The sequence below is a fragment of the Pleurodeles waltl genome, chromosome 3_1, assembly GCF_031143425.1.
Source record: "Pleurodeles waltl isolate 20211129_DDA chromosome 3_1, aPleWal1.hap1.20221129, whole genome shotgun sequence".
NCBI classification, from domain to species: Eukaryota; Metazoa; Chordata; class Amphibia; order Caudata; family Salamandridae; genus Pleurodeles; species Pleurodeles waltl.
Window position 1 is genome coordinate 1,495,641,868 of NC_090440.1, and position 25,529 is coordinate 1,495,667,396.

At 43.7% G+C, this 25,529-nt stretch overlaps 1 protein-coding gene across 1 annotated transcript in view; it reads right to left on the reverse strand.

Annotated features, from left to right (window-relative positions):
• LRP1B (LDL receptor related protein 1B) overlaps positions 1 to 25,529 on the reverse strand; it is a 4,500,992-nt gene that overhangs the window by 2,057,595 nt on the left and 2,417,868 nt on the right. Inside the window, exons 19-20 of the mRNA XM_069225083.1 lie at positions 23,821 to 23,901; positions 15,942 to 16,109 (exon numbers count right to left, since the gene is read on the reverse strand). Of these exons, the coding sequence (XP_069081184.1) occupies positions 15,942 to 16,109; positions 23,821 to 23,901 (249 nt within the window). The remainder of the gene's footprint in view (positions 1 to 15,941; positions 16,110 to 23,820; positions 23,902 to 25,529) is intronic.

Below are 25,529 nucleotides of genomic sequence, written 5' to 3' on the forward strand. Positions count from 1 at the left end.
TTAGTAGTAGTCAGGTTAGATTAGTGTAGGTTTACCTTTCCCTTAGTTGCCTCTTTTATTACTACTTTGAAATAAAAAAAATTGTTAACCCTTTACATGATGCGTTAGGTTCTACCTTTTCATGGCCTTGACATCAGTGTAGCAGAAAGTTTTAGTATGACATTTGTGTCCTATGCTCGCTATCCCCAGGCTATTGAGGTTTAACATGCCAGCTAACGGTGCTAACTTGGTAAGTATCCACCATGTGGGAGAGCCACCATTGGTAGTGTGCATTGATCATCAAGGTTTGGGGTTGGTATGTATCCTACTTCACAAAGAGTGCTTCCAGACTTGTTATTGTAGGTAAATAGATAGGTCGGACAGCAGTGTGAAGTTCAGGGAGATCTTTGTAGATGAGGATTTGTTCACACTCTTGTCTTGTTGCTGTCATTGCTGACCTACATCATGTGTGTACTGATTCAGCATGACTTTCCTTCATGGAAGTATACGCCGTAAGGGTGATTGATGCTGTGTAATTTGTTTATCATTCCTTTCATTTTACAGCATAATTTCTAATTTTAGTATTGCATGGTGCCTACATTTCTCAGCCACCATTAGTTGTCTAGAATAGCTATAGATGGTGCATCATTCTGTCCAACACAGCATGATTGTGTGTGCTTAGTCCCTTCATCAGTTATTTTCCTCAGTATAGTAAAGCTATGATGCAATCCTGGCCACTGCACAGATGTTTCAGTATACATGAAATCAGGACAGTAGTATAGAGAATCGACATGGTTGCCACACAGCCACTTTGGAGTTATGTACTGCACAGTTGAAGTGTGAAATAACACAGAGACACAATAGGTGTGCAAGTGATATTTATTTTTAGGTGGTGTAGTGCAAAATGTCCATTCACAATGTTAGCTGAGTCCGTTCTGGTGCATTCTTACATGGTGATCCTACAGACGGGGTGTGGATGATGCTCCTGACATGCTGGGGTGATGTCACAGACAGTGCAGAGGAACAGGAATTGCCAAATAGTAGGAGAGAAACATTCACTGCCAATGGGGACAAGTCATACAGTGGATTGCCGAACAGTCATTGAGGGTAGTTGTAGTGAGACTGGCATGTGTCAAAACGTAGGACCTTGGTCATAGTAGGCCATGGTGCAGGGACTAGGGCTTCCGGGTACTCTTGCGTGTGAATGTTATCTGTTCCATGTCTTCTTCTTCTGATGTGTGTGTTGCCTGGTGTATCCTTGTTGTTGTTGGTTGTGAAGGGGCAACACACACCTCAGTGTTAGAAGACATGGAGGCAGACATCCCGGGGGCTGATCCCTGTCGAGTAATGAAGGGCAGTACTGCAGCAAGGAGGGCCTGCTGGTTTTTCAGAATGGCAGCCACATCCCGATGGTAGGCAGCCAGGTCGGCCCTGAGGGGTTCTATGTTGCATTCGTGCACACGTTGACTGGCTTGCAGTTGGAGTTGTTGTGTCAACTGGATGACAGCTGTGCAGATTTCCTTCTGTGTTTTTAAAAGTTCCTCCAAGAGCGATGTTCTGGCTAGCATTGCAGCTGCCTGATCAGCAGTTGACAACATGCACGAACGCACCCACTCAAGGCTGGCTGCCATAGTTTGCATCCCCACCCGCACCTCCTTGGCCAGCTCCCGCTGGACCCCAACGACTGTTCTTTCGAAGCTGGTGCCATTGTCGTCAGAGTCCTCAGCTGTGTTGGAGCTGGCAGGTCTTACAATTGGGGTGGCGGTTGGTTCTACTGTGGTGGCTGCTTCTTCTGTGCTCCTCCTTGTGACTGAAGGTGGGGTTTGGAGGCTTTCAAGGACCATGTCAATGGTCTCTTGTGGGAGGTTGATGGTCTCGTCATCCATGTCATCAGGGAACTCATGGACAGGCAGATCGGCAGGAGATCCGTGTTCCTCTGCAATGAAACAGGGTACAATTAGTGTGTCTGTGTTGTGACAATTTTGCACTAAGATACAAGCCTTTGGATGCCTTAACTTTGTACTCTGTGTTTGTCTTGGTATCTGCTGTCCGTCATAGGCCATTGTTGTAGGCCTATGGCCCACCTGTGTGTCACATGTATGATATGGAGCTATCAGACATGTCTGCCAGGTCGCCTCTAGGTGTTGCTTTGTAATTATTTAGGAATAGGCGTGTTTTTGTCCTACTCCTCCCTCGGTGTTTCACTATTGTTATGGAGGGACATTTTGTTGGGTGGGCTCTCATTATCCTACATGCGATTCTTGGCTTTCTAGGCAGCAGGATAGCTAATGGTGTGGGGGACTAAGTTTGACCCACTTGTAAATAACTCTGTCACCCAGATATTCAATTTAGCTCAGACAGACTAGCAGTGCCTCTGGTCTCCCACATCAAAGGAATGTTTAGACATCCGAGCGCATGACATCTTTGGAACTTCTCAGGGAAGTGGTGGTCACTCAGATCCTACACAATTCGATCTTTTCCGGTATGTTCCCATACACAAATGACAAAGACAGTATTTGTTTAATATGAAGTTTCATTGTACAACTGAGTTGTAGAAATTTAGGTGTGAGCCCCAATAACCCAAACAATACACACTGTTAGAATTGAAATAATCCGCAGGAGAGTAATACATTAGTACACAGCTATCATGGTGCCTAACAGTTTCTACTCTCCCTCTGCTTGTTCTATGTATAGCACAGCATGTTAAGTTTGGAGCTTGCCTGTCTGAATCACAGGGGAGACATCATCCCTCATATCAGAGGAATGGGCTGGGATCTGGTTGTGCATCAGCAGCAAGGCAGGCAGCATCTAGTTGTGATTTTCTGTTTGGAAACTCCCCCATGCGTGTCTTGGGACGAGGAAGTGAATTTAAAAGACATATGTCATGGTGATGACAAAGTTTCCCTACGCAGGAATGCCAAACCTTAACCCCTACCACATCTATCAGCAATGTACCAGACGGTATCCTTGACTGGGGCACAGAGTGAATATGTTCTGGCAAACTACAGTGCAGAAGTAGGCAAAACAGTGTGATTTGACTAATTGACAACACCTTAGGACTGACTATTTGATACATTAACTGATAGGAAGGGCAATGAGATTCATTTAGTGCAAAGTGCTCTGAGGCTCTTAGATGTGAGCAAATGAGTATAAGTACATTCAGGGTAAGATGCACAAAGGCCTCCAGCCTGAGGCTAATGCGCAAAGTATACGTTTCACTTGCCACACTACACTTTGACTGACTGTGGGTGTTGTGACTGCCCTGCCAGCACACTTGCCTCTCAGGCCCTGCCCCATACACTTTTTATTCACATTGCATGATCTGTACATGTTACGTGGCATTACCTATGCATGTCAATGTTAGGATGTGGTATGGATGTAAACATTGTTGAGGTTTGAATATGATGGGGTATCATGTGTGTCTTACTGGATTGGCCTGTTTATCGTATGAATGTCTTATTTGTTTGTCAGACTGTGCAGATGTGTTTCAGTGACCAGTTGCCTGTGTCCCCTCCTCAATGTTGTTGTCTGAGCAGTATGACATTAGCGATGTAGCCTTGTTAGCCAGGCACATGAGGGACCCTGACGTATGCAGCATGTGTGTGTCGTTGGTGCTGTGTGGCTCCTATTGCTGTTTCCTTAGGCTTATGTATGTGTCAGTTATGGACATTCGGCATTTGAGTGTACTGGTACCTTTGTCTTATTTCTAGGAGTAGTTGCAGATGTCATCCTCACCCCCTAATTTAGGTATGTATGTTCCAGGGTGGGGTTCCTGCCATTTGGTACTATAGCTGCACAGAGATGAGAGGTGTTATTGTCAACTGTTGTGGCAGTTACGTTGCAGTTGTTGTATTTGCTACTGCATTACAGGTAGGGACCTAGTTGATGTAGAATAGATTTTGCAATACAAGTGCCTGGATGTGGATTTGAGGTAGTGTCCTTCCCACCTGTCACTGCTTTCCCTTGGCTCTCTTGCTGTAATTACAGGATGTCCCCGTGGGACTGTTGTTGTTGCTGTATTTTGTTGTTCCCCAGCTTCGGTCAGTACTGGGCATGCCCCCCTGCCGTGCCCCTTTCCCCATGCCACTTCATATATGTGCTAAGTTACATGCATTGTGTAGTAGGTATCCCCCCCCTGCTTACAGTCCCCATTATTGCATTTGAATTCCCCATGCGACTTACCCTGCATGTGCGTTGTGTCGTGGTAGTCTGCGCTGTCCAGTCCTTGAATCCCTGTGACGATCTCCTCCGGGATGACGGCTGCGACCATCTCCTCCATGAGGTCCAGGGCCTCCTGTTGTGCTGGACTCCCCCCTCCAGTCTGCATTGCTGCCTTCCTGTTCCTGGCCATTTTCTCTTTGGTCCTACGTTTGCAGTCATGCCAGCGTTTCTTACATTCGGTGACTGTCCGGCGTTCTTCAGCCACACTGTTAATCTTGTCCACAATTTGTTTCCAGATGGCCTCTCTCCTACTGAGTGGCAATTTTGAGGAGATGAAAAGTTGGTGCTGGTGTTCTGTCACCTCTTTCACCAGGATTTCCTGTTCCTCTGCACTGAAGCGACACTTTTTTTTTTTTTTTAAATGTCCTGGTTCCTGTATGGATCCTCCTGGCTGGTTCCTGGTCTGCTCTCATCCTCCTGGGGTCTGTTGGGGCATCTAGGATCCATTTTGGCTCTCCTCTGCTGAAAAGGCAGTTTTCGCGCGGAAATTAAACGCAATAGCGTGAAAAAAACAGCGTTTTCACGATTGCGCTGTCGTAAATCGACCCACAGTGATGTGCGTCGCATTTACGTTGGTTTCCTTTATGACAGACGGACGCTGTGTGCGTCACGAAATAATGACTCCCACCTGTTGGTTGCGCCGCCGAACGTCAAAGTATAAATTTGACGCCCGCATGGCGCATCCAAATGGCGTTAGACGGCGCAAACATTTTTGACGCAAAACTGCGTTAGCGCAATTTTGCGTCAAAAAGTATAAATATGGCCCTCAATGTCAATCAGGTCCTTTTCAATTTTAGTGTCAAGTAATCTGTAGTGTGAAATTGAAGCATTCTCAGTTTCAGTTGATTCTGATGTAGAATGGAGAATATAGTGTGCACAGCAGTGATTTCAGGCCCACCGGTGATTTACCCTCAGTAGGTTAGTGTCAGGTTGGTCCGAGTCCCTCAACGGTTCTCCAGTCAAAAGGTTTGCAGAACATTTCTAAGTCCAAACCTTTAGAGTTGGTGTACACTCTTACACCAACCAAGAGTCCCAGGGCCTGGAGGTCAGAAATAACTCAAACAGAAGCCACCAGCAGGATCCATGGCAGGTCATATATGGAATATATCAATGAAGTAGGCTTCTTGCAATTTTGTCCCTCTGGCTTAACAGGAGGTCAGCCAGCTGACCCTTGCGGTCCACTTCTTTGTCCTAAACACTGGTGGGAGCAGGTCCAGTCCTTAAGGTTCACCTCACAGGTCTGAAGAGCAGGTCCAAACCTTTTTTTATCTTCCACAAATCCAGTAGTGTTCTAAAAAAACTATCCAGAGGTGCCATTATAATGCTCAGTGCCAGCCTGTGGGTAAAAGGCATTTCTTTGTCCTACCCTAAACCACATCAGGACAACTCTCCCCCTTCCATTAGGTTTGGAGTCAGTCTCACTGGAAGGACAAAAGTGAGCCAGGTCCAGGAGTAAGTTCCATCTGCCAGTGACAGGGCAGACATCCTTTGAAGCTGAGAAAGGGGCCAGTTAAGGTCTGATTCCAGGATTAAATGCAAATTATTTGCAACCAACAAGTTAGCTTAGGCAGATGGAGTTTCCCTACTAATTAATTTTGCTAGTGATAGACAATACCTCTGATTTGGGAGGACTTACTTTTATGTAGCTTTGATTCATCTGACATAATACTGCAGCAATACAATCCTGACTTGAAAATGTATATGTTATTGTCCAATTCAATAATAATGTGGGTATCATCAGCATATAAATAAGCTGTTGCATTAAATATGCCTAGGAGTTTAGCAAGAGGGTGGACATGCTCATTAAAACGCAGGGGGACAAGTGAGAACACTGTTGAATATCCCAAAGCAATTGTGTGGAAAAAGATGAGAAGGAACCTAGTTGAATGTGTTGGGCTATATTGTTAAACTGGATTGGTGGATAATTGTATCAAATGCAGCAGATTGATCCAGAAGTATTCCAGAAGTATTCTTACTGCTACATGAGGAAGTTCATTTTGTCCTGGGAACTAAAATTATTGTGTCAGTCTTTCTTAGCCCTTTAAAGGGTAGTTTAGCATCTTTTAAATTACCCATAAACTGCAGATTAGATAGAAATTTAGTATTAAGGATGTTTATTTCAATTGGTGCAATTTTTTCCAAGGTTATAGCAAGAATGTTGATAAACGTATCTAGCTTTACATTTACCTCTGAGTTATTCATGGATTAGGATTCTTCATTTGAAATAAAGGTTTGAGTTAAGATTTCAGAGCTTACTTTTTTCCAGTCGTGTCTCAGTTGAGTAACTTTCTGAAGATATAAAGTAATTGTGCTCTTGTAACTGACATCCAATTTTATTAAATGATGGGCTAACCGTAGCAGTATCTTAAAGAAAGGAATGCGATCCTATAGGAATATGTAATGGCACTGGCAAGTGATGGACAACGGAGAAACAGTCGCCCTCATCCTCCTCGACCTCTCGGCGGCCTTCGACACCGTCTGCCACTGAACCCTAATATCCGTCCTCCGCTCCACTGGTATCCAAGGACAGGCCCTGGACTGGATCACTTCTTTCCTCTCTGACTGCTCCCAAAGAGTCTACCTGCCTCCGTTCCGCTCAGACCCCACCGAGATCATCTGTGGCGTCCCACAAGGCTCCTCGCTCAGCCCGAGTCTCTTCAATGTCTACATGAGCCCCCTCACCGATATCGTACGCAAACACAACATCAACATCACCTCCTACGCCGACGACACTCAGCTGATACTTTCCCTCACCAAGGACCCCACCAGCGCCAAGACCAATCTGCAAGATGGAATGAAAGACGTCGCAGATTGGATGAAACTTAGCCGTCTTAAACTGAACTCAGACAAAACGGAAGTCCTCATCCTCAGAAACACCCCGTCCGATCGGGACAACTCTTGGTGGCCCACAGCCCTTGGCACCGCACCAACCCCCTAAGACCACGCACGCAACCTCGGATCCATCCTGGACCCACATCTCACCATGACCAAACAAGTCAACGCCGTATCATTTTCCTGCTTTCTCACTCTCCGCATGCTCCGAAAGATCTTCGGCTGGATCCCCCCCGACACCAGAAAAACTGTGACCCACGCCCTTGTCACAAGCCGTCTGGACTGCGGAAACACCCTATATGCAGGAACCACCACAAAACTCCAAAAACGTCTTCAGCGAATACAAAACGCCTCCGCCCGCCTCATCCTCGACATACCCCGCAACAGCCACATCTCCGCCCACCTGAGACACCTGCACTGGCTTCCCGTCAACAAAAGGATCACCTTCCGGCTCCTCACCCACGCACACAAAGCCCTCCACAACAAGGGACCCGAATACCTCAACCGCCGCCTCAGTTTCTACACACCCACCCGTCAACTTCGCTCCACCAACCTTGCACTCGCCGCTGCCCCTAGCATCCGCCGCACTATGGCAGGTGGGAGATCCTTCTCCTACCTGGCGGCCAAGACATGGAACTCCCTCCCCGCCAACCTCAGGACCACCCAGGACCACCTCGCATTCCGGAGGCAGCTCAAAACCTGGCTCTTCGAGCAGCAGTAACCCCCCTCCCCTAGCTCCTTGAGACCCTCACGGGTGAGTAGCGCGCTTTATAAATGTTTTTTGATTTGATTTGATGGCCTGCTCTGTGAGTGGGTGCAGTCACTATCTGGGTGAGGCCCAATGTAGACAAAAATTTAAAATGGTTGGCATTGGGTCTGTAAATTTGGATACAACCAATCTTGTAGTTGTTTTTAATCCTTAGTGCACAGAACAATGCATCAAATTATAGGAAATAAACGCATAGCAGGTAGTAATACTCAACGAATTATGGTAAATTAGAGCGAACTCTTTTACTAGGACAGACAGAACTAATCGATTTATAGTCCTTAGGAACTATGAATGAAGTATTTCGTTCAAAATAATAGCTCCAAAAGTTCATTAGTGATTAGAGCATAGATTAAAAAGCAACTTTAAGTTGCTGAACGGTCACTATGAAATTGCTCTTGGCTTTGAGGAGCAGTTGAAGAGCTGTGCAGAATATGCTTTCATTTTTAGGTTGAGCATTGCAGCGCGCAAGCACTGTATTTACGACGTGTTGGTATGAATCTGGGCTTTTAACAACGCCCACCTCACGCCCATCACTACCACACGTTCGTGGGCTTGCCCTTCAAAAAATCCTTTGATGACATTGGTAAATGGTTTACCTTTGTCCCTTCTTTGCTAATTTTTTTTACCACCTTGGCCATCGGCCCTGTTACATGGCTAATTGCACTTTTGCCGATTAGTTTTACTGCAAGCGAACTTTTTTTTCTTTTTGTGTGTCTCTTCACGCTGATGCTCATGGCGGCCGTGGCACTGTGAATCGGCTCCCTTACTTGAAACTGTTTAACTTTTAATTTTCAATTTATGTGGCAAGAAAAGTCGGATTAGGAGTTTACAACACTAATAGCTGTAACTCGAGCAGATTGCGAGACCCACTCCATTGCAAATGCTTGTTAAATATTGCCATCAAGGTTGTACCTAACATCCCACACGAGGAGACGCATTTCAAGATTGACCTCCAACGGTTGCCCTTACCATTTGCAGGATCCTAGGTGTGGCTGCTTGACATGGTTTACTCTGGGGTCAAAGAAGCGCGCTTGTGGGCCGTGGGGAACTGCTGAGCACAAGTAGTTTACGGAGAAAGATTTTCCATAACAGGTTTCCTCACTTTACCTCCATAATAACACAAAACACCTCCAGAGATGATGAAAGCAATAAGATATATAGCAAACCTATTTGCTTTTTCTGAAAAAAGAAATGAGAATTTATAGCAAGCACACCTTAAGTATAATCACTTTTATATAATCTGCTTTTCAATTGGAAAAGCGATGGCGATTGTGTTTGTAATCTGTTTAAATATGTATTTTGTAAGCATTAAGTGAGAGAAAGCAGAGAACGATATTTACAATTATCTTTAGAGAGTAAAACTGTACGTTACTTCACCGTAAGGTCAATATATTTCTAACGTGGCAGGGAAATGAAACGTGAGGATTGTAAGTGGGAGGTTTCAAAAGATAGGGGAGGAGAGTGTCAGCATAAAAAGAGTTGAGATCTAACAGGGGTCAAGTGTAATAATGCGCCAATGAGAGGATGCATCTTTTTAACTAAACACATTAAATTGCTGTCATAGGTTAATCAATGTTATCAGAGTATCACTGAGCCCATTATGTATTCAAGTTAACGCACATAAAGTCCCATAAAGTATTACAATAGTGCTGTGTTTTGCAGAATTGATTTCAGAAACATGAAATCACGTATACCCTTGCTTCATTTGGACGTAGATACAAAAGTGTGATTTTCACAACTGATGTTGAAAACGAAAATAGAATTCATTTTCGGTTATACAGGGACACATAAGAATGGATGTTATATGTTTTCTGTTTGAATAGACACAGTATTTTTCAGGGACATTCTTCTGACAAGATCTATATGTCTGATTTATGGTTGTCATTTTTATGGTCGCGTGTGTCTTATTGAAAGTAAAAGGGTTGTGCACTGTCATAGATTTAATAATAAGGTAATATGTGCAAGTATGGTGGGGTGTCTATATTGCAAATAACATCTCCAAAAGGTGGCAATTTTTCTGCGCCTCATAGTACTTTATAATGATTGAATATGCTAGTCATGAGGCTAAATGTAACCATGCCAGGACGAAGGAGAGTGGGGGGTGCAAGGACACCGAAAGCTGGGCTGATAGCAAAAGTGAGGGCTCTCAAGGAAATATGTTACATCGAAATAACATTTAAGTTTAAATTAGGAAATTAGGAAATATTGCCTTTTTTGCAATACTATTTCAGTTCAATTTCCATGACGAATTTATTTTATTTTTAATTGGGTATTGACTGTGCTTTGGTAACACACTTATGCTTTAGTACCCACATCCTGCATCATAAAGGCTGACATTAAATTAGTTGGTCAATAAATGAAATTTGCACTGTTAGGATACTTTATTTCTCTCTGTTGAGAACATGTTTTACAGTGCCACCTGAATGTGTGACACAATGAGCATTGCAGTCCCCTAGCAGCATTTAATTTTCAGGCCCTGGGTACTTGGGGCACCATATTTATAAGCAAATTAAATGTGCCAGTTAGATGTATACCAATTTTGGCTTCAAAAAGGAAGACAAAGGCACTTTACCTCTGGTTAGCAGGAGTAATGTGCACAGAGTCCTATGGGCAACAAAAACGAGTTCAGCAACATAAGGAAAACATCTGGTGGAATACCATGGAAAAGATGGTCATTTCCATCACTGAACTTATTACTTGCGGTTAGCCCTCATCCACCCACCTGCTAACCCTCTTTCTCACAGTGGCATAACCCCTTCTGGCCAAAAACAGTGCTTCTATTCTCCCCCCGACCCCTCAGCTTAACAGAACCAAAATGAGAAAAGAATAATACAGTAACATTGCAAGCTTGAGCACAGCTCTTCCTGCTATTAACAGTGGGTGGGAGGTAGTATCATGGGAATTGTTTGTAATATATTACGAACTGACATCCTTAGCACGGCATATATTTTTATGTGGCAAACTGAGCTGTCCAAAAATATACTCAATGCAATTGATTGGCTTCCTGGCGTGCCCCTGCTTCTGGTTTTGGAAAGTTCTTCCCCTTCGCCTGTCAATGATAAAAACTGTCTGGAGTCGTATGGCAGGCCTAGTGTGAGATTTTTTTTGTGTGCAGGTGGCAAAGCCCTTTGAAGTGGAAGTAGGACTGGGTACACGTCCTCCTAGTCATCCAGCCAAGACAGCCCATCCTGTCCACACCTAATCCCCCTTTGTATTACTGCGTAGAAGCAATATACACAAACGCAATGGCAGAGCAATTTACAGTCGTGCATCCCAGAATAAGGCATAAACGGTTCTCACAAGAAATTAGCAACTTTCTAAAAGTATCTTTTTCAGAATTGTGACTTAAAAACGAACTTTATCAATAAAGAGGGATTTAAATTACAATTCAATTGAATGTTAGTAGCTTGTCTGTAGCTGCACCCAAACCAAAATTAGCACTTATTAAATGTTATAAGATTACCCAGTATTAGATAATGTTGTCTAATGAATTACATAATAAATTTATGGGTCATCCAGAAATGTGATCTTTCTCTGACTCAGCTCAGGATTAGAGTCAATTACTGCTCTGTCCAGATGCCTGAGCAGGGCCTTGCATCAATCAGACACCTGTCAGCCCTGCCAGGAAATGGGTGGAGAAGCCCTGAAAGAAATGCTAAGAAGAAGAGGCTGAATTTCATAGCATATGTGGTCCAAGCTCCTGGACGATGCCATTTTGGAGCTATCCCAGAAGACTGTGGAGGAAGGAGGGGACAGGGGCAAGGAAGTGATGCTACATGTCTTGATTGGCCAGAGGTGCAGGTCTGCTGGACACTCCCGCCCCCAATTAAAAGGTCTTGCACAGGGGAGAGCTCTCTCTCTCTTGTCTGTGCTTCACTGCTAAACACTGGGACTGCAGACAGACATCATGGACAACTGGAAAGAAGAACCCCCTGACTGCCCCCTGGGGCAGGCACTCTGCTCCTGAAGGGCTTAAAGTCCAGCGAGGTGCAAGCCAGAGTCAGGGCCAGGTAATCTGGCCCCCTCACTCCTGCAGAGTACTAGTTGGGGAAAAGACTGGGCTGACGCAAGGAGAGCATGCTGCCCAGAAGGAAAGGAGGGCACCCAGAGGAAAGGCTGATGCAGGGAGTCAGTGGGATTGGCCCCCTCTCATCTGGGACCCTTTCAGGCCAGAAGGCCTAAGGAGAGTGCTCCTGGTGACAAGGGCTCATCACCAGGAGCAAATCGACACCAGAACCACCCAAATCAGCCCTTGGGGGCCAGAGATATCTAAAGAAGAAGGTCTGTGACCTTTGACCTACTTCAGAGTGACCAGCGATTGATGCCCCCCGGGTGAGACATGCAGTACATTGGGGAGGATTTGGTGGTGAGGAAGCATGCAGTACAAGACAGTTGTGTGACATGGAGGTTGTGTGCACTTACTAGAGTCCAGTCCGCCATGTGTTCCAGTCAGGCCCTTGGGATGCAGGATGTTCAAAACCTTATTCTCCCAAGATGTGAATTGTGGGGAGGAGGTGGGGGCCCACCGCCAGTCTAGCGCACTAAGATCTGGTGTTGTGATGCCATGGAACACACCTTCCCCTGTAGGTCGTTCCACCTCTTCCTGATGTCCTCCCTTGTGTGTGGAAGGTTGCCTACTAAGTTTACCCTGTCGACTATTCATTGCCACAACTCAGTTTTCCTGGCAATCGAGGTTTGCTGGCCCTGTGCTCCAAACAGTTGTGACTCTACCCTGATGATTTTAGCCACCATGACCCTCAACTCCTCGTCTGTGAACTGTGGGTGCTTTTGTGGGGACATGATGGTGGTTGTGTTGTTGATGGCAGGGGGGTTTGTGTGTATAAGGGTGCAGTGCATGGTGATTGATGGGATGTGGATTGTGCGCAGTGGGTGATGGAGGCTTGTGGTGTGTGTGTGTGGTCGTTATGTGCGTTTTGTGTTGGTAGTGCAGTTGTGTTGTGTGTGCTGGGTGAGATGTATATCTGTGCCTATGGTGTAATGGTGCTATATGTGTGTATTTGCCTGCTCTCTATGTATGTGTATTCCGCTTTTGTAGCAAAGGGTTGTGTTGAGGTGTGTTATATAGTACTATGAGTAGGTGTTTCTGGTGTGTGTATGTGTGTCAAGAAAGGGATATTCAACCTATCCAATGTGGTGGATTCTGAGTGCAGCGGTTCACATTGCCAAAGGATTTCTGCCGTACAAGAACCGCTGTGCTGATTTGTAGCTCGTAATCTGGTGGTGGAATGGTGTCAAAGTGGCGGTGCTGGTGATGGAACCGTCTCTTTCCTGCCCTCCTATGTTCTAGCAGTGTCGAATTTGTGGCTGTATTTTGGTGGTCTTCACGGTGTGAGTCTTAATACAGCTGTCGGATTACTGCCAACATGGCAGTCTTTTGGTGGCCGCCACTTTGGCGGTCTTCCGAAAAGACCACCAAAGTCTTAATGAGGCCCTAAGTGTGTTCTTTCCAGATATTGAATCATTAAGCTATACATTCATGCTTTGTGACTGAAATCTGGTTAATATTTTACTAACTCATCAAATTAATCAGTAAGCCCATCACTGCTGCTCCCCTTTGTGAATGTTCTCAAAAACGTTTTTATGAGCAGGCAGTGCTCTATGAAACCACGCTGGCTCATTAAAAAGGTATCTGTCATTTATCATTTTTAAAAAAAGCTGGTTTAATTAAAAGCAATAACAGACATGGTGATATGATGACACCAGCAGGCCACCATGCCTGTCACTGTAGTCAATCTTAGTGGGTCTCAATTTACGACCTACCTCATGCATATTGATGAGGTGGGTAAAATTGTGACCCACTACGAATCAGTATTTTGAGAACCAACCTATTAATATATAGGTCAGTTCTCAAAATGCCAATGGATCTGTTGTACATTCTATTTTAGGAATTTAAGGAATCGCATTTTGAGAATCGTTATTTGTCGCAATTTACGATTCTTTCAATTGAATCTTTGTACATGATGGCCCTACAGATGTAATGCCCGTATGTTGCCAAAAGGCCTTATAGCCCTCCAATATGTGCATATTGACTGTTTTCATTTTTCCTAGGATGAATAATAAATTGCTTTTTGTCCATATTCCTATTGGGTTGTGATAAGTGCCACAGATGTTTTTCTTGCAGATAGCACACATTGTTCTGTCAAGAACTTAAGATTTAAGTATGCAACCTGAGGCCGGCTATCCACAAGACTTTCATCAAGAGATTTCCATTTTCACCATTTGTTTACAAAACTACTGATCTTGAGTGCCTCTTCCTCATGACTGTTTATAATGCAGTATCTGTATGTCATGTGGTACATGTTGCTAACACATTTAACGTGACATGCAGCCCATCGAAGCATAGACATACATAAAACAGGAAATCACATGAGCTGGGGGTAAGGCAATAATATCTATGGGACATTATGCTCACATAATAAAAATCACGCATTGGTCTAATTTATACTTTATATAATGAACGAAAAAGTCTGAATATACTGAAAAATCACAGGTGACGTTTTAAAAACTAGGGCCCGTATTTATACTCCGTTTGCGCCGAATTTGCGTCGTTTTTTTCGACGCAAATTCGACGCTAAACTAACGCCAACTAACGCCATATTTATACTATGGCGTTAGAGGCGTCTAGCGCCAAAGTTCCCGGAATGTGCGTCATTTTTTAGCGTGAACCCCTTCCTTGCGTTAATGATATGCAAGGGAGGCGTTCCCGTCTTAAAAAATGACTCCCAGGCCTTTACGTGGTATTTATACTCCCGGGCAAAAGAGACGCCCGGGAGTGGGCGTGGCTAAAAACGGCGCATTTGCGCCGCTTTTTAACGCCTGGGTCAGGCATGGCGTTAAGGGACAAGTGGGCTCAAAATGAGCCCAGAGTGCCCTCCCCTGCCCCCAGGGACCCCCCCTGCCACCCTTGGCCACCCCAGGAGGACACCCAAGGCTGGAGGGACCCACCCCAGGGACATTCAGGTAAGTTCAGGTAAGTATTTTTTTTTTTTTTCTAATAATTTTTTTGGGCATAGGGGGGCCTGATTTGTGCCCCCCTACATGCCACTATGCCCAATGACCATGCCCAGGGGACAGAAGTCCCCTGGGCATGGCCATTGGGCAAGGGGGCATGACTCCTATCTTTACAATGATAGGAGTCATGTTGATGGGGGATGGGCGTCGTTAAAAAATGGCGCAAGTCGGGTTAAGACTATTTTTTTGCCTCAACCTGACTTGCCCCATTTTAAGACGCCCTAACGTCATTTTTGCCCAACGCCGGCGCTGCCTGGTCTACGTGGTTTTTTTCCACGCACACCAGGCAGCGCCGGTCTCCTTGCGCCGGCTAACGCCATTCCATAAATACGGCGCCCGCATGGCGCTTCAGAATGGCGTTAGACGGCGCAAATTTTTTTGACGCTAAACTGCGTTAGCGCAGTTTAGCGTCAAAAAGTATAAATATGGGCCTAGGAATTCTATTTTTGTTTCTGTCATGCTATAAAATGTCTTTATTTCTGTCAGCTAAAAAAAGAAATTCCACTGCAACTCACTTACCAATAATTGTTTCATGTTTAAGGCTATCTTTTGGGTTGACTTAAGACAGTCTGACACTGATCGGATAAACAAAAAAGGACATGATTGATTGCGATCGAACATCAAAGTAAGAATGTCTGGCTAAAATTAGAAGGATGGCTTTAGAATACACTTGTTCAAGTCTTTTCGAGCAACAGACATCTGTTCTATTTAGTAAACTGGTTCATGCAGCACCAAGATGTTTTCCCGTTTATTGGACCCACAGGTTATTAATGGAAGGAGAAAATGGGTAACAGGTGTGCCAGGCGATAGCAAAGCGTTATGATACACGCTAATGTCATGAATTAATGAAAGGGCGAGCTGTACTTCATTTCGAAGGCCGCCATTATCCAGCTGGCACCCAGGTTTTCTGCTTTTCACTCGGCGTTCGGAATAAACTAACACATGTGGAAAAGGGATCTATAGTTTAAACAAAAATGTAAGCAAGTGTGTGCTACTTTTGCAATCATACCAGAGTGTCTGAAATAACTATAATCGACTACATATGCAGTTGTATCGGACAGAGACATCGACTTTATAAAGGACATCAGTTTGATTATTATTGACGTACCTGTTCTGCCACATTCAGGGTTCACTTCATCACTGTAATCACCACAGTCGTTGTCACCGTCACATACCCAGTATCTCGGTATGCAGCGGTCACTGGTGCACCGGAACTGACCGTCAGTGCAAGAGTGAGAACAGCCCAACTCGTCACTGCCATCACCACAGTCGTCATCTGAAAAAGTAATACATTCCAGCATTAAAAATCATGAAAGAACCTTTGAAAAAATATCCAAAAATGAGATGATAATATCAATTGCAAACTTCAAAAACTAGTTTCCGGATTGTGATGATTTTTATGCTGCCGGCTATTTCTGCAGCACTAAAAGTATGGTGGGGCCCAGACACTGACGTCTGCATTTCTGTGGGGGATGGGGCGCACAGTGCAAACAGTGACAAGCAGTGGCTTTAAGGCAGAGCTTTATATAAAATTGGTGCTCAGGAACTCAAAGTTTATAAGCCCCAAGATAGAGATGCTGAATATTTAAGCTACTGTTAGACCTGACAACATTGGAATAAAATTTCCCTAACTTTTCCACTTCACTTCATGATTTTTGCTACACTCGTTTTTGTGGGCATTAGGGCATTGCACTTTCTCCTTTGAACATGATAAAATGTTTTACACAGAATTGGCACATGTATTTGCAAGTCTGTAGTAAATAATACTACCTGTACCCAGGGTCTGTAAATTAAACAATACTAGTGGGCAGCAGAACTCATTGTGCCACTCACTAAAGTAGTCTTTTAAAATATCTCAGGGCAGCCACTGTAGCATGTGCCTTTTTGAAACAGTTATTTTGACCTGGCATAATAAACCTTTTGACCGATTAAATCTTCCTTTTCACTACACATACGTCACCAAAGGGCAGGGTACATTGTATTTTAAAAGTAGAACATGGGTACGTACTTATTACAAGTCCTGGCACTGAAAAACCCCTAACATTGTTTTTCACTGTTGGAAGGCCTAGCTCTCCTATTGTCTAACATTAGGTCACATTATTACTTTTAATATGTGCTTCCTTCAAATTGGGAGCAGATAGACACTGTTGATTTTGGTGTCATTTTATTTATTATACACAACTCTATTATTGAAAATTGGTTTGGTTGTAATTTGCTTTATTACTGTTTGTGTGCTGTGTAAATACTCTACACATTGCCTCTAAGTTAAGCCTGACTGCTTTTGTGCCAATTTACCAGAGGGTTAAGCACAGGTTAATTAAGTTTCTTTTGTGGTTCATCCTGACAAGAATTGTCTTTGTTGCCGGAGTGAGGCTTCCACCCCCTCAATCAGTAGCTCAGTTTCTTACAGCTACCTAATTTATATTCATTTAATGATACTTTCATCCATCACCTTACACGTGCTGCCTCTTTATACAACACTTTCACGTTTTTTCAACATTTTTCTCCTTTTGTCAATGTTTGTCTGTCTTTCTCTATCTCCTTCTTTCACCCTTTTCTGCCTCCCTCACTCTTTCTCCGGGTCAAAGTCTGATGATAAAAAATAAGCCCCTACCCTTTAAATTGAGCACTGGTACCTGTATCACCTGCCATCATCTCCACAAAGCCAGTACTGCTACATGGTTTATAATGTCTGCACATTAATATTCCAGCTGTGTCTCCACACCACTTTTCCTGTTCCTCAAAAACACTAGTTTTCGATGGTAAAAGTGGCAGCTCTGAGCATGCACTGGCAAACAAGAGTTTGGTCCTGAAATGGGATTCCTCATTCTGCTTTAATCACCACCCCCAAGGGATTCTCAGCACAACTGTCGCCAGATAATTTCAGGTTGAATACGAAAAACTGCACAATTTCAAACTTTCAGACTTCATAACAGGTAAACCTACAGTGTTTCTGTCCTATCATCCATTCAAATGTGCAGGACTCAAAATGAAATAATAATTCTTAACCCGGGAAAAAACTGAAACAAATGGTGTCAGTAGTCAGGGGTGCAGTATAACCACACCTGGTTATTGCGGGACACAGAATGGATCCAGATTAGACTTACAAGTTCACCCCTTGTCATGCCCTGGTACCTGAATTTCCTTTACCAATACAACCTATATTGTGTGGTGTGGTTATAGCTCATATTTTATGAGAAGTGGAATAAACTAGTGAATTAAAATTCATTGAAAATTATCGACTAGCATGGTATTACAATATTGGTTTTGTACTCAATTTTGTATAGTGATGAAAACATACAATAAGGATGTTTAAATATGTTACACTTCATACAGCAAATATATTGTTTCTAAGATCTCCAAATGAAGACAATTCTACTAGGCAAGTTGTGGTACTCCATGTACCAACCTTAGAAGAATGAGCCTACCTTGCTGGGAAAAAAAATATGACTTGCGGAGCAGCATCTTTTTGAGCTACAAGTGTTCAGCTTACTAAACTATCCTGTCAACACTAACCACTTATGCACCATTTCCTTTTCCTCACTGATCACACAAATGGTTTTGTGCACAATCCAGTGAAAATCTTATGGAAAATATATTGTGCATTTAACATGGGAAGGTCCATTCTAACAAAAAAGCTAACATTGTAATGTACTTCTAAGGGGTCAACTAATCTTCCCATCCACCTTCTTTTGATACTCTGGGGTCTCTAGTTGGCAGAGGTATACACCCTTGTCCAAGTAGGGACCACAATCCTAGTCAGGGTAAGTCACACACAATCCAAATTATCCTGTGCCCACCCCCTAGTAGCTTGGCACTGAGCATTCAGGCTTAACTTAGAAGGCAATGTGTAAAGTATTTGTGCAAAAACCATGCAATAACACAATGAAAACACCTCAAAAATACACCAGACAGGTTTAGAAAAATATGAGATATTTATCTGAGCAAATTAAGGTCAACCACATCAAGATTTGATGAGTAGCAGTTGAAATATTACTTTTGAAATGATAAGAGTGTGAAGTCTTTAAAAATCAACAAATGTCTCTTGTGCACAAAGTACCTGGTATGCGCCAAAATTACACACACAAAGACCGCAGAGGAGGAGATGCGTGGAAAAAGGAAGATGTGAGTCGGATTTCCTGACACAGATGATGTGATGATTCTTCCCACGCTGCAAGGGCTTTGCGTTGATTTCTGGCACACAGCCTTGGTTCCTCACTGAGATGCGGGGTCTCTTGAAGCCCAGGGATGATGCATGAAATCCTGGATGTGCAGGGCAAAGTCACAGATGCTGCGTCAATCTGGTATGGTAATGCATCAGAGTTTCTGTGGCACGGCATGCGCTGCATCAATTCCTCATGCAGGAAGTTGGGCTCCGTCGTTTCTATTCAGCGATGCATCAATCCGGGATGGCTGTGCATCGTTCTGGTTGCAAAGCTGGGGCTGCATTGATCTTCACTCAGGGAGCGGGGCTGCATTGATCCAGTTCAGGGATGCAGCAATTGTTTAACCGCTGGGCAGGTTGTGCGTCGATTCTGGCTGGGTGTGCGTTGATATTCGCTGCACAAGTAGTTTCCTTGAAGAGTAAAAGTCTTTTTGGCCCAAGAAACAGGAGGTAAGCTCAATCCACGCCCTTGGAGAGCACTTCTCAGCAGAGCCAGAGGCCAGGAAGGCAGCAGGGCAACCGCAAGGCAGCAGTCCTTCACAACAAAGCAGTCCCGGTGAGTCCTTTGAGCAGCCAGGCAGCTCCTCTTGGCAGGTTGCAGGATCTGGTTCAGAATGTCTGTCCCAGGAAGTGTCTGAGTTGGTGGAGTAAGGGACCCAGGTTATATACCCAAAAGTGCCTTTGAATTGGAGGAGACTTCAAAGACTGGTTTTGAAGTGCACAAGGTCCCCTTTCAGTAAAGGTCTGTCAGCCAGGGTCCCAGTAGGGTGTTTGGCAGTCCATTGTGTGAGGGCAGGCCACTAGCCTTTGAAATGTAAGTGTAAAGCTCTTCCCCCCTTCCAGCCCAGGAAGACCCATTCAGTATGCAGATGAGTGCAGGTGTGACTGAGTATCCTGTGTTTGTGGTTGTCTGAGTGAAATGCACAAGAGAGTTGTCAACCAGCCCAACCCAGATGTGGATTGGAGACAGGCTGTAAGGCACAGATGGATTTCTAGTGCAGAGAAATGCTCACTTTCTAAAAGTGGCATTTCTAAAGTAGTAATATAAAATCCAACTTCACCAATAAGCGAGATTTTGTATTACCATTTTGGCAATACTAAATTTGCCCTGATTACCCCTTTCTGATTACAATCTACTACTGAAACAGTATATGAGGATAGCCCTAATGTTATCCTATGAAAGGAGCATGCTTCACAATAGCGGAAAATGAATTTAGGAGTTTTCCACTACCAGGACATACTGTATAAAACACACATGTACATGTCCTGATTTTTACCTACATAGCACCCCACCTTCTGGGTTACCTAAGGCCTACATTAGAGGTGACGTATACATAGAAAAAGGGGAGTTTAAGGCTTGACAAGTACTCTTAAATGCTAAGTCAGAGTGGCAGTGAAACTGCACACATAGGCACCGCAATGGCAGGCCTGAGACATGGTTAAGGGGCTACTTATGTGGGTGGCACATCCAGTGCTGCAGGCCCACTAGTAGCATTCAATTTAGAGGCCTTGTGCACATGTAGTGCACTTTACTAGGGACTTACAAGTAGATCAAATATGCCAATTTGGTATGAACCAATGTTACCATGTTTTAAGGGAGAGAACATATGAACTTTAGCACTGGTTAGCGGTGTAAAGTGTGCAGTGTCCTAAAACCAGCACAAACAACATCAGAAAAGTGGAGGGAGTCAGGCAAAAAGTTGGGGGATGACCACCCTTAGTGTGTCAGGTCTAACTCTCATACACTAGGGTAATCACTGCCCTGGAGGTCACTACAGACATTATTTCAATTTTTGGACTTTTGTATAGTAGCCTAATGCATTCTAGGTTTCATAGTCTTGTTTGGATTCCATTGAACTAATTAGACTCACTGATCTGAAATTAGTGATTGGTAGGTGAAACGTTCAGGGATGGAGACAGTTCTAATGCTCCAGAGTAAGGTAGTGACCGATCATGCATGCTGTCACACAAAGTACATGTGTCATGGTTTATTAATTGAATCAGGGATGTATTGTGCAATAAGCTGTACAACCTAAACCCATCTCCCAGAGTTGGGTGTATCTACTGGCAAATGGGTAATTACTGGAAGATGCCATGCTCAGAAAAGTGAAAAAGGTGGGTCACTACTTTGTGCCACATTACAACAGTACACATTTTAATTGTTTGCAGTCTGAGTCCTCAAAGTAAGTTGGGATGAAATAAGTGATTATTCTGCTTACATCATTGGAATGCTCCAAGCAGGGGTGATAAACAGTCATTGGATATTTACCTCACCTTCTTAGAATTGTTGACAGCAAACAACAGTAGGACATCACATTGAATTCATTTCACTATTTCTTTGCATTCACATGAAAAAGCTAAGGACCAATCACAATATCAATATGTGAGCAGAACGCTATACCCAATATCACATATAAATTTCAAGTTTGCAATTCAATGAGAAAGGATTTTTTTCAATTGCAAATTTAAAAAAAATTGTGCAGCACATCCGTTACAGCTTTGTGCACCTTTCTTGTATCTAATACATTACAATATTTATAATGTTATTTTAGCATCCTAGATGGAAAATTGGAAGATTGTCCAACAATCAGAATTTTCCCTGTGGTTCCTAGAAGTACTATTAAAGGTCTGATTAAAGTGGCCTTCTGTGTTACCAGTTTCCAGTATCCCTCTGGTGTGCTGCGGACCAAGGGAGAGCTGAGGCCCAGATTTACAAAAAGGCAGTGCAGCGCGGTGCTGCAACAAAATTTGCAGCACCCCACAGCACTACTTTTGAAAAGCAGGGATGTTCTGTATTTACAAGAATATGGTGCATCCCTGTGTTTCCCTCTGCACCAGTGCTAAATTTATCTGCCAGCACCAACACACCACCATAGTGCAAGGGTGTCTGCATTGAGATTGTGATTGTTTATGAGCAGGAAGGTGTCCGTTCCTGCACATAAACAATCTACAATGGCGATTTTGCACTTCTATGTGTGCTTCATTTTTTAATGATTGTTTATGTGCAGGAAGGGATACCTTTCTGCACATAAACAATAATTCTTGGCCTTTTGCTCTTTCTATGTGTGCTACAGCACACATAGAAAAAGCAAAAACGAAGAGGAATAAAAGTATTCCTCCATGTTGCGCCATGCTAACGCCACCCCTGGGGTGACATTAGTTTTTAACGCTGCCACAGATTTACGATTTCTCGTAAATCTGGGTCAGCGTCAAAAGCCATGGGTGTTGCAGTGGAACACCCACAGCAACAACCATTGCACACACCTCTGCCGCAGAACACTGCATCGGAGGGGCCAATATTAACAAAAAGTCATTAAGCCACAAAAAGAGGCTTAGCACCTCCTTGTAAATATGGTGCAGTGAATAGTGCCACCGGAGCATCACTACAAGTGATGCTTCAATGGTGCTAGGGTCTTGTAAATGTGGCCTTGAGAGAACAGAAACTGACTCTAACCTTAACGGTAAGTTGAAAAATAAGCTCCATCGTCCGACTGTGCTCCTTCAATCTATCTCTTCCGAAGCAGCCAGATCATACCCTGCTTCCAAGCTCCTCCCTTTGATTTTGCTGAGTGGAGAGACCAATCAACCACAACAAAGCCATAAAAGTAGTTACATTTATTTATTTGTTGATTTATTGCTGATTGGGCTTTCCTCTCATCAAACATTAAAATTAAGGGATGTGCTGGGACAGCCATGTTATATCCGGCTGCTTCAGAATAGCTGAGGGTGCACTTCAAGAGAATTGAGCCATTATGATTTTTAACCCCTCTTTCTAGGAAGAGGCAAAAAAGTCCTGCTCCCTTAGGATTCCCTATTTTTTGGACAGCAGGTGTGTGCTAGTAATATTAGCCTGCTTTTCTATAGTATTTCTCTAAGCACTGCACATAACACGGTTCAGCTATGCATTGTTATCCTAGTTTTCTCCCTCTTACATGTAGAACAGTGAAATAGGTTTAGCTGAGATTGTTTTTTGGAACCTGCAGTTTAAAGCAAATGTCATAAGCGCTATTTTTTCAGTGAGCCATTTCCAAGTTGAAATGACTTCTTTAGCAAACTGAGGGCCTCATTTACCATATTTTGGAGCAGAGCAGCGCCACAAGGACTCTTGCTCAACTGAACTACGTCAGAGGAAAAGCACAGGAATGAGCCGTATCTATGAGACACGCTGCATTCCTGTCCTTTTCCCTTGCGCTAGCGCACAATGGGCTGCCTGGGCCAATGCAGGCACCTTGCACTGTAGTGCAAGGGTGACTGCATTGCAGGGATAACTGTTTTTTGTAAAAGAAATGATACTTTCTTGCACAAAAACAATCATGAGAGGTGTAATGCTCTTTCTATGTGTGCCCCAGAATCAGGCACACATAGAAAAAGGAAAAACGAGGAGAAATAGAGGCATTTCTCCTCGTTGCGCCTCCCTTATGCCTCTCCTCGGGATGGGTGGGCTTTTGACACATTTCCAGGGTTACGTAATCTCATAAATCTGGGAACATGCCATAGTTGTTACCTGGGAACACCCAGCCTAATGCCTATGCCTCCCTATCGCAGGGTGAAGCAACGTATTGCCTTGCTTTGCGTTGCCTCAATTTATTTCTAGGAGGCATTGAAAAGCCATGCAGGGTGGATTTACATGGTCTTGTAGATCAGGCCCTGCAGTGTGCCCTGCCAAATCGTCACTAAAAGTGACGTTCCGACGGCGCGCAGGAGCTTTTAAATAAGCCCAGAATTCCTTATTTAGATTTTACTGTAGATCTGGGAAATGTGTGGCATTAGCATGTGAACTTTGCATTATGAAATGCCCACTAAAATTAATACTTATACTTGCCTGAATCGCAGTGCCATTTCCTGCTAATGCATCTTCCATTTTTGCAGAGAAACTGGGTAATAGGTTCACAGGTTGGTAATTCTGTCAAGGAAGAAACAAAGGAAATAGCACGAATAAGCGACTATATGAGTGACGTCTTTTGCTTAAAACCTGCTGACAACTACGATAAATCCACCCACTGCATCCACATCAGACATTACTGGGACACGTACTGAACAAAGGCATGAGAATATTTATCAGGCACAATGGCTAAAAAGAACTCTGAAGGATGGCTAAAGGACATAAAACGCCACATCACCTTCTGCCCTTTTAAAACTAAATGTGCATGAAGCAGAACGTTCGTCGTTAGTTTAGAGCCATTTGGTGATATGGTGTTTACAGAACAAAATGGCGTATTGAATGACGGTGCAGCTGTCTCGGTCTGTAGTAAATGAATAACAGCTAGAAGCAGCATTGCGCTCTGCTGCCCAGACAAGCTGTACACATGATGGTTTCAAAAGTGACGACACACGTTTCAGCACCCATTAGTTTTCTGATTTAGTTCGAATACTGACGTACGCTATTGCCTCTTTCTTTAATTATTTATTGTCTCATTCTGCAGCAGTCGCCATCATATATGATGCCACGTTTCTTGAAGTACTTGCAAACATGAAGACAACTAATCACATTAGAACTGGAAAAATATAGTGTGATTTGGGAAAAATAATGTGTTACTTCGATAAAAGTCAGAAAGTGGGAAAAGGAAGAACATTTTGGTTAATGTTCAACCAACTTGCTCGGAAGACATATTTAGCATAACTTTGTCGTCCTTATCTAATCTCCAGGACTTTTATGCTTCAAGGACTCTTGCTAGTGACCTTCACTGAGAATTATGACCTGCATTCTAATGGTGAATATTCAATCGAGTAGCTGCATCCTATCCCAGAAACACTGACCATGAGAGCATGAGGGTGACTGGGCTTATTCGGGCATATATGTCTGTAATGAGATTTGTATTTATTGAATATGCATATAAGGGTAACCATACATAAGTATGGGCAGCCGCCTTTGCTAGCCACTTTGAAACTTTTGAAAATTGAGCGTGAAAAAATGTATAGGCATTCTACCGACTGCAATAGCATGCCTCGCCCCCTGGCAAACCCTCCATGATATATTACATTTTCGTTGGTGGTATTGACAAATTACATTTTGCAAAGTGCAGAAATGTGTGTCTAAAACTCCCACATTTCCTTTTTTATTTATTTGATATTTTTGATATCTGTAGAAAAAAATCCTACATTTCTCTAGCAACTATCAAAACACTGTCAGTTGACTGGGACACTAAGGGGCATATGTATACATTTTGGTGCAAAACTGCACTAACTCAGTTTTGCACCAAAAAGTTTAGCACCGGCTTGCGCCATTTCTTAGCACCAGCCGGGTGCCATATTTATGGAATGGCGCAAGCCGGTGCAAAGGGTGGGCTAGCGTACAAAAAAATGACGTTAGCCAGGTGGGACTGGCGGTATGGGAGAAGAGGGTTTTGCACCAAAAAATGACTCTAGGCTGGTTAGAGTTAAATAAGATGACTCTAAGCAGCCTAGCGTCATTTTCTGATGCAAAACCATCCATACCACTTGACTGCTATCTTAGAAAAGACAGGAGTCATGCCCGCCACCCCAATTGCCAGCACATAGGAGCAGTGTCCCCTGGGCATGGCCATTGCACCC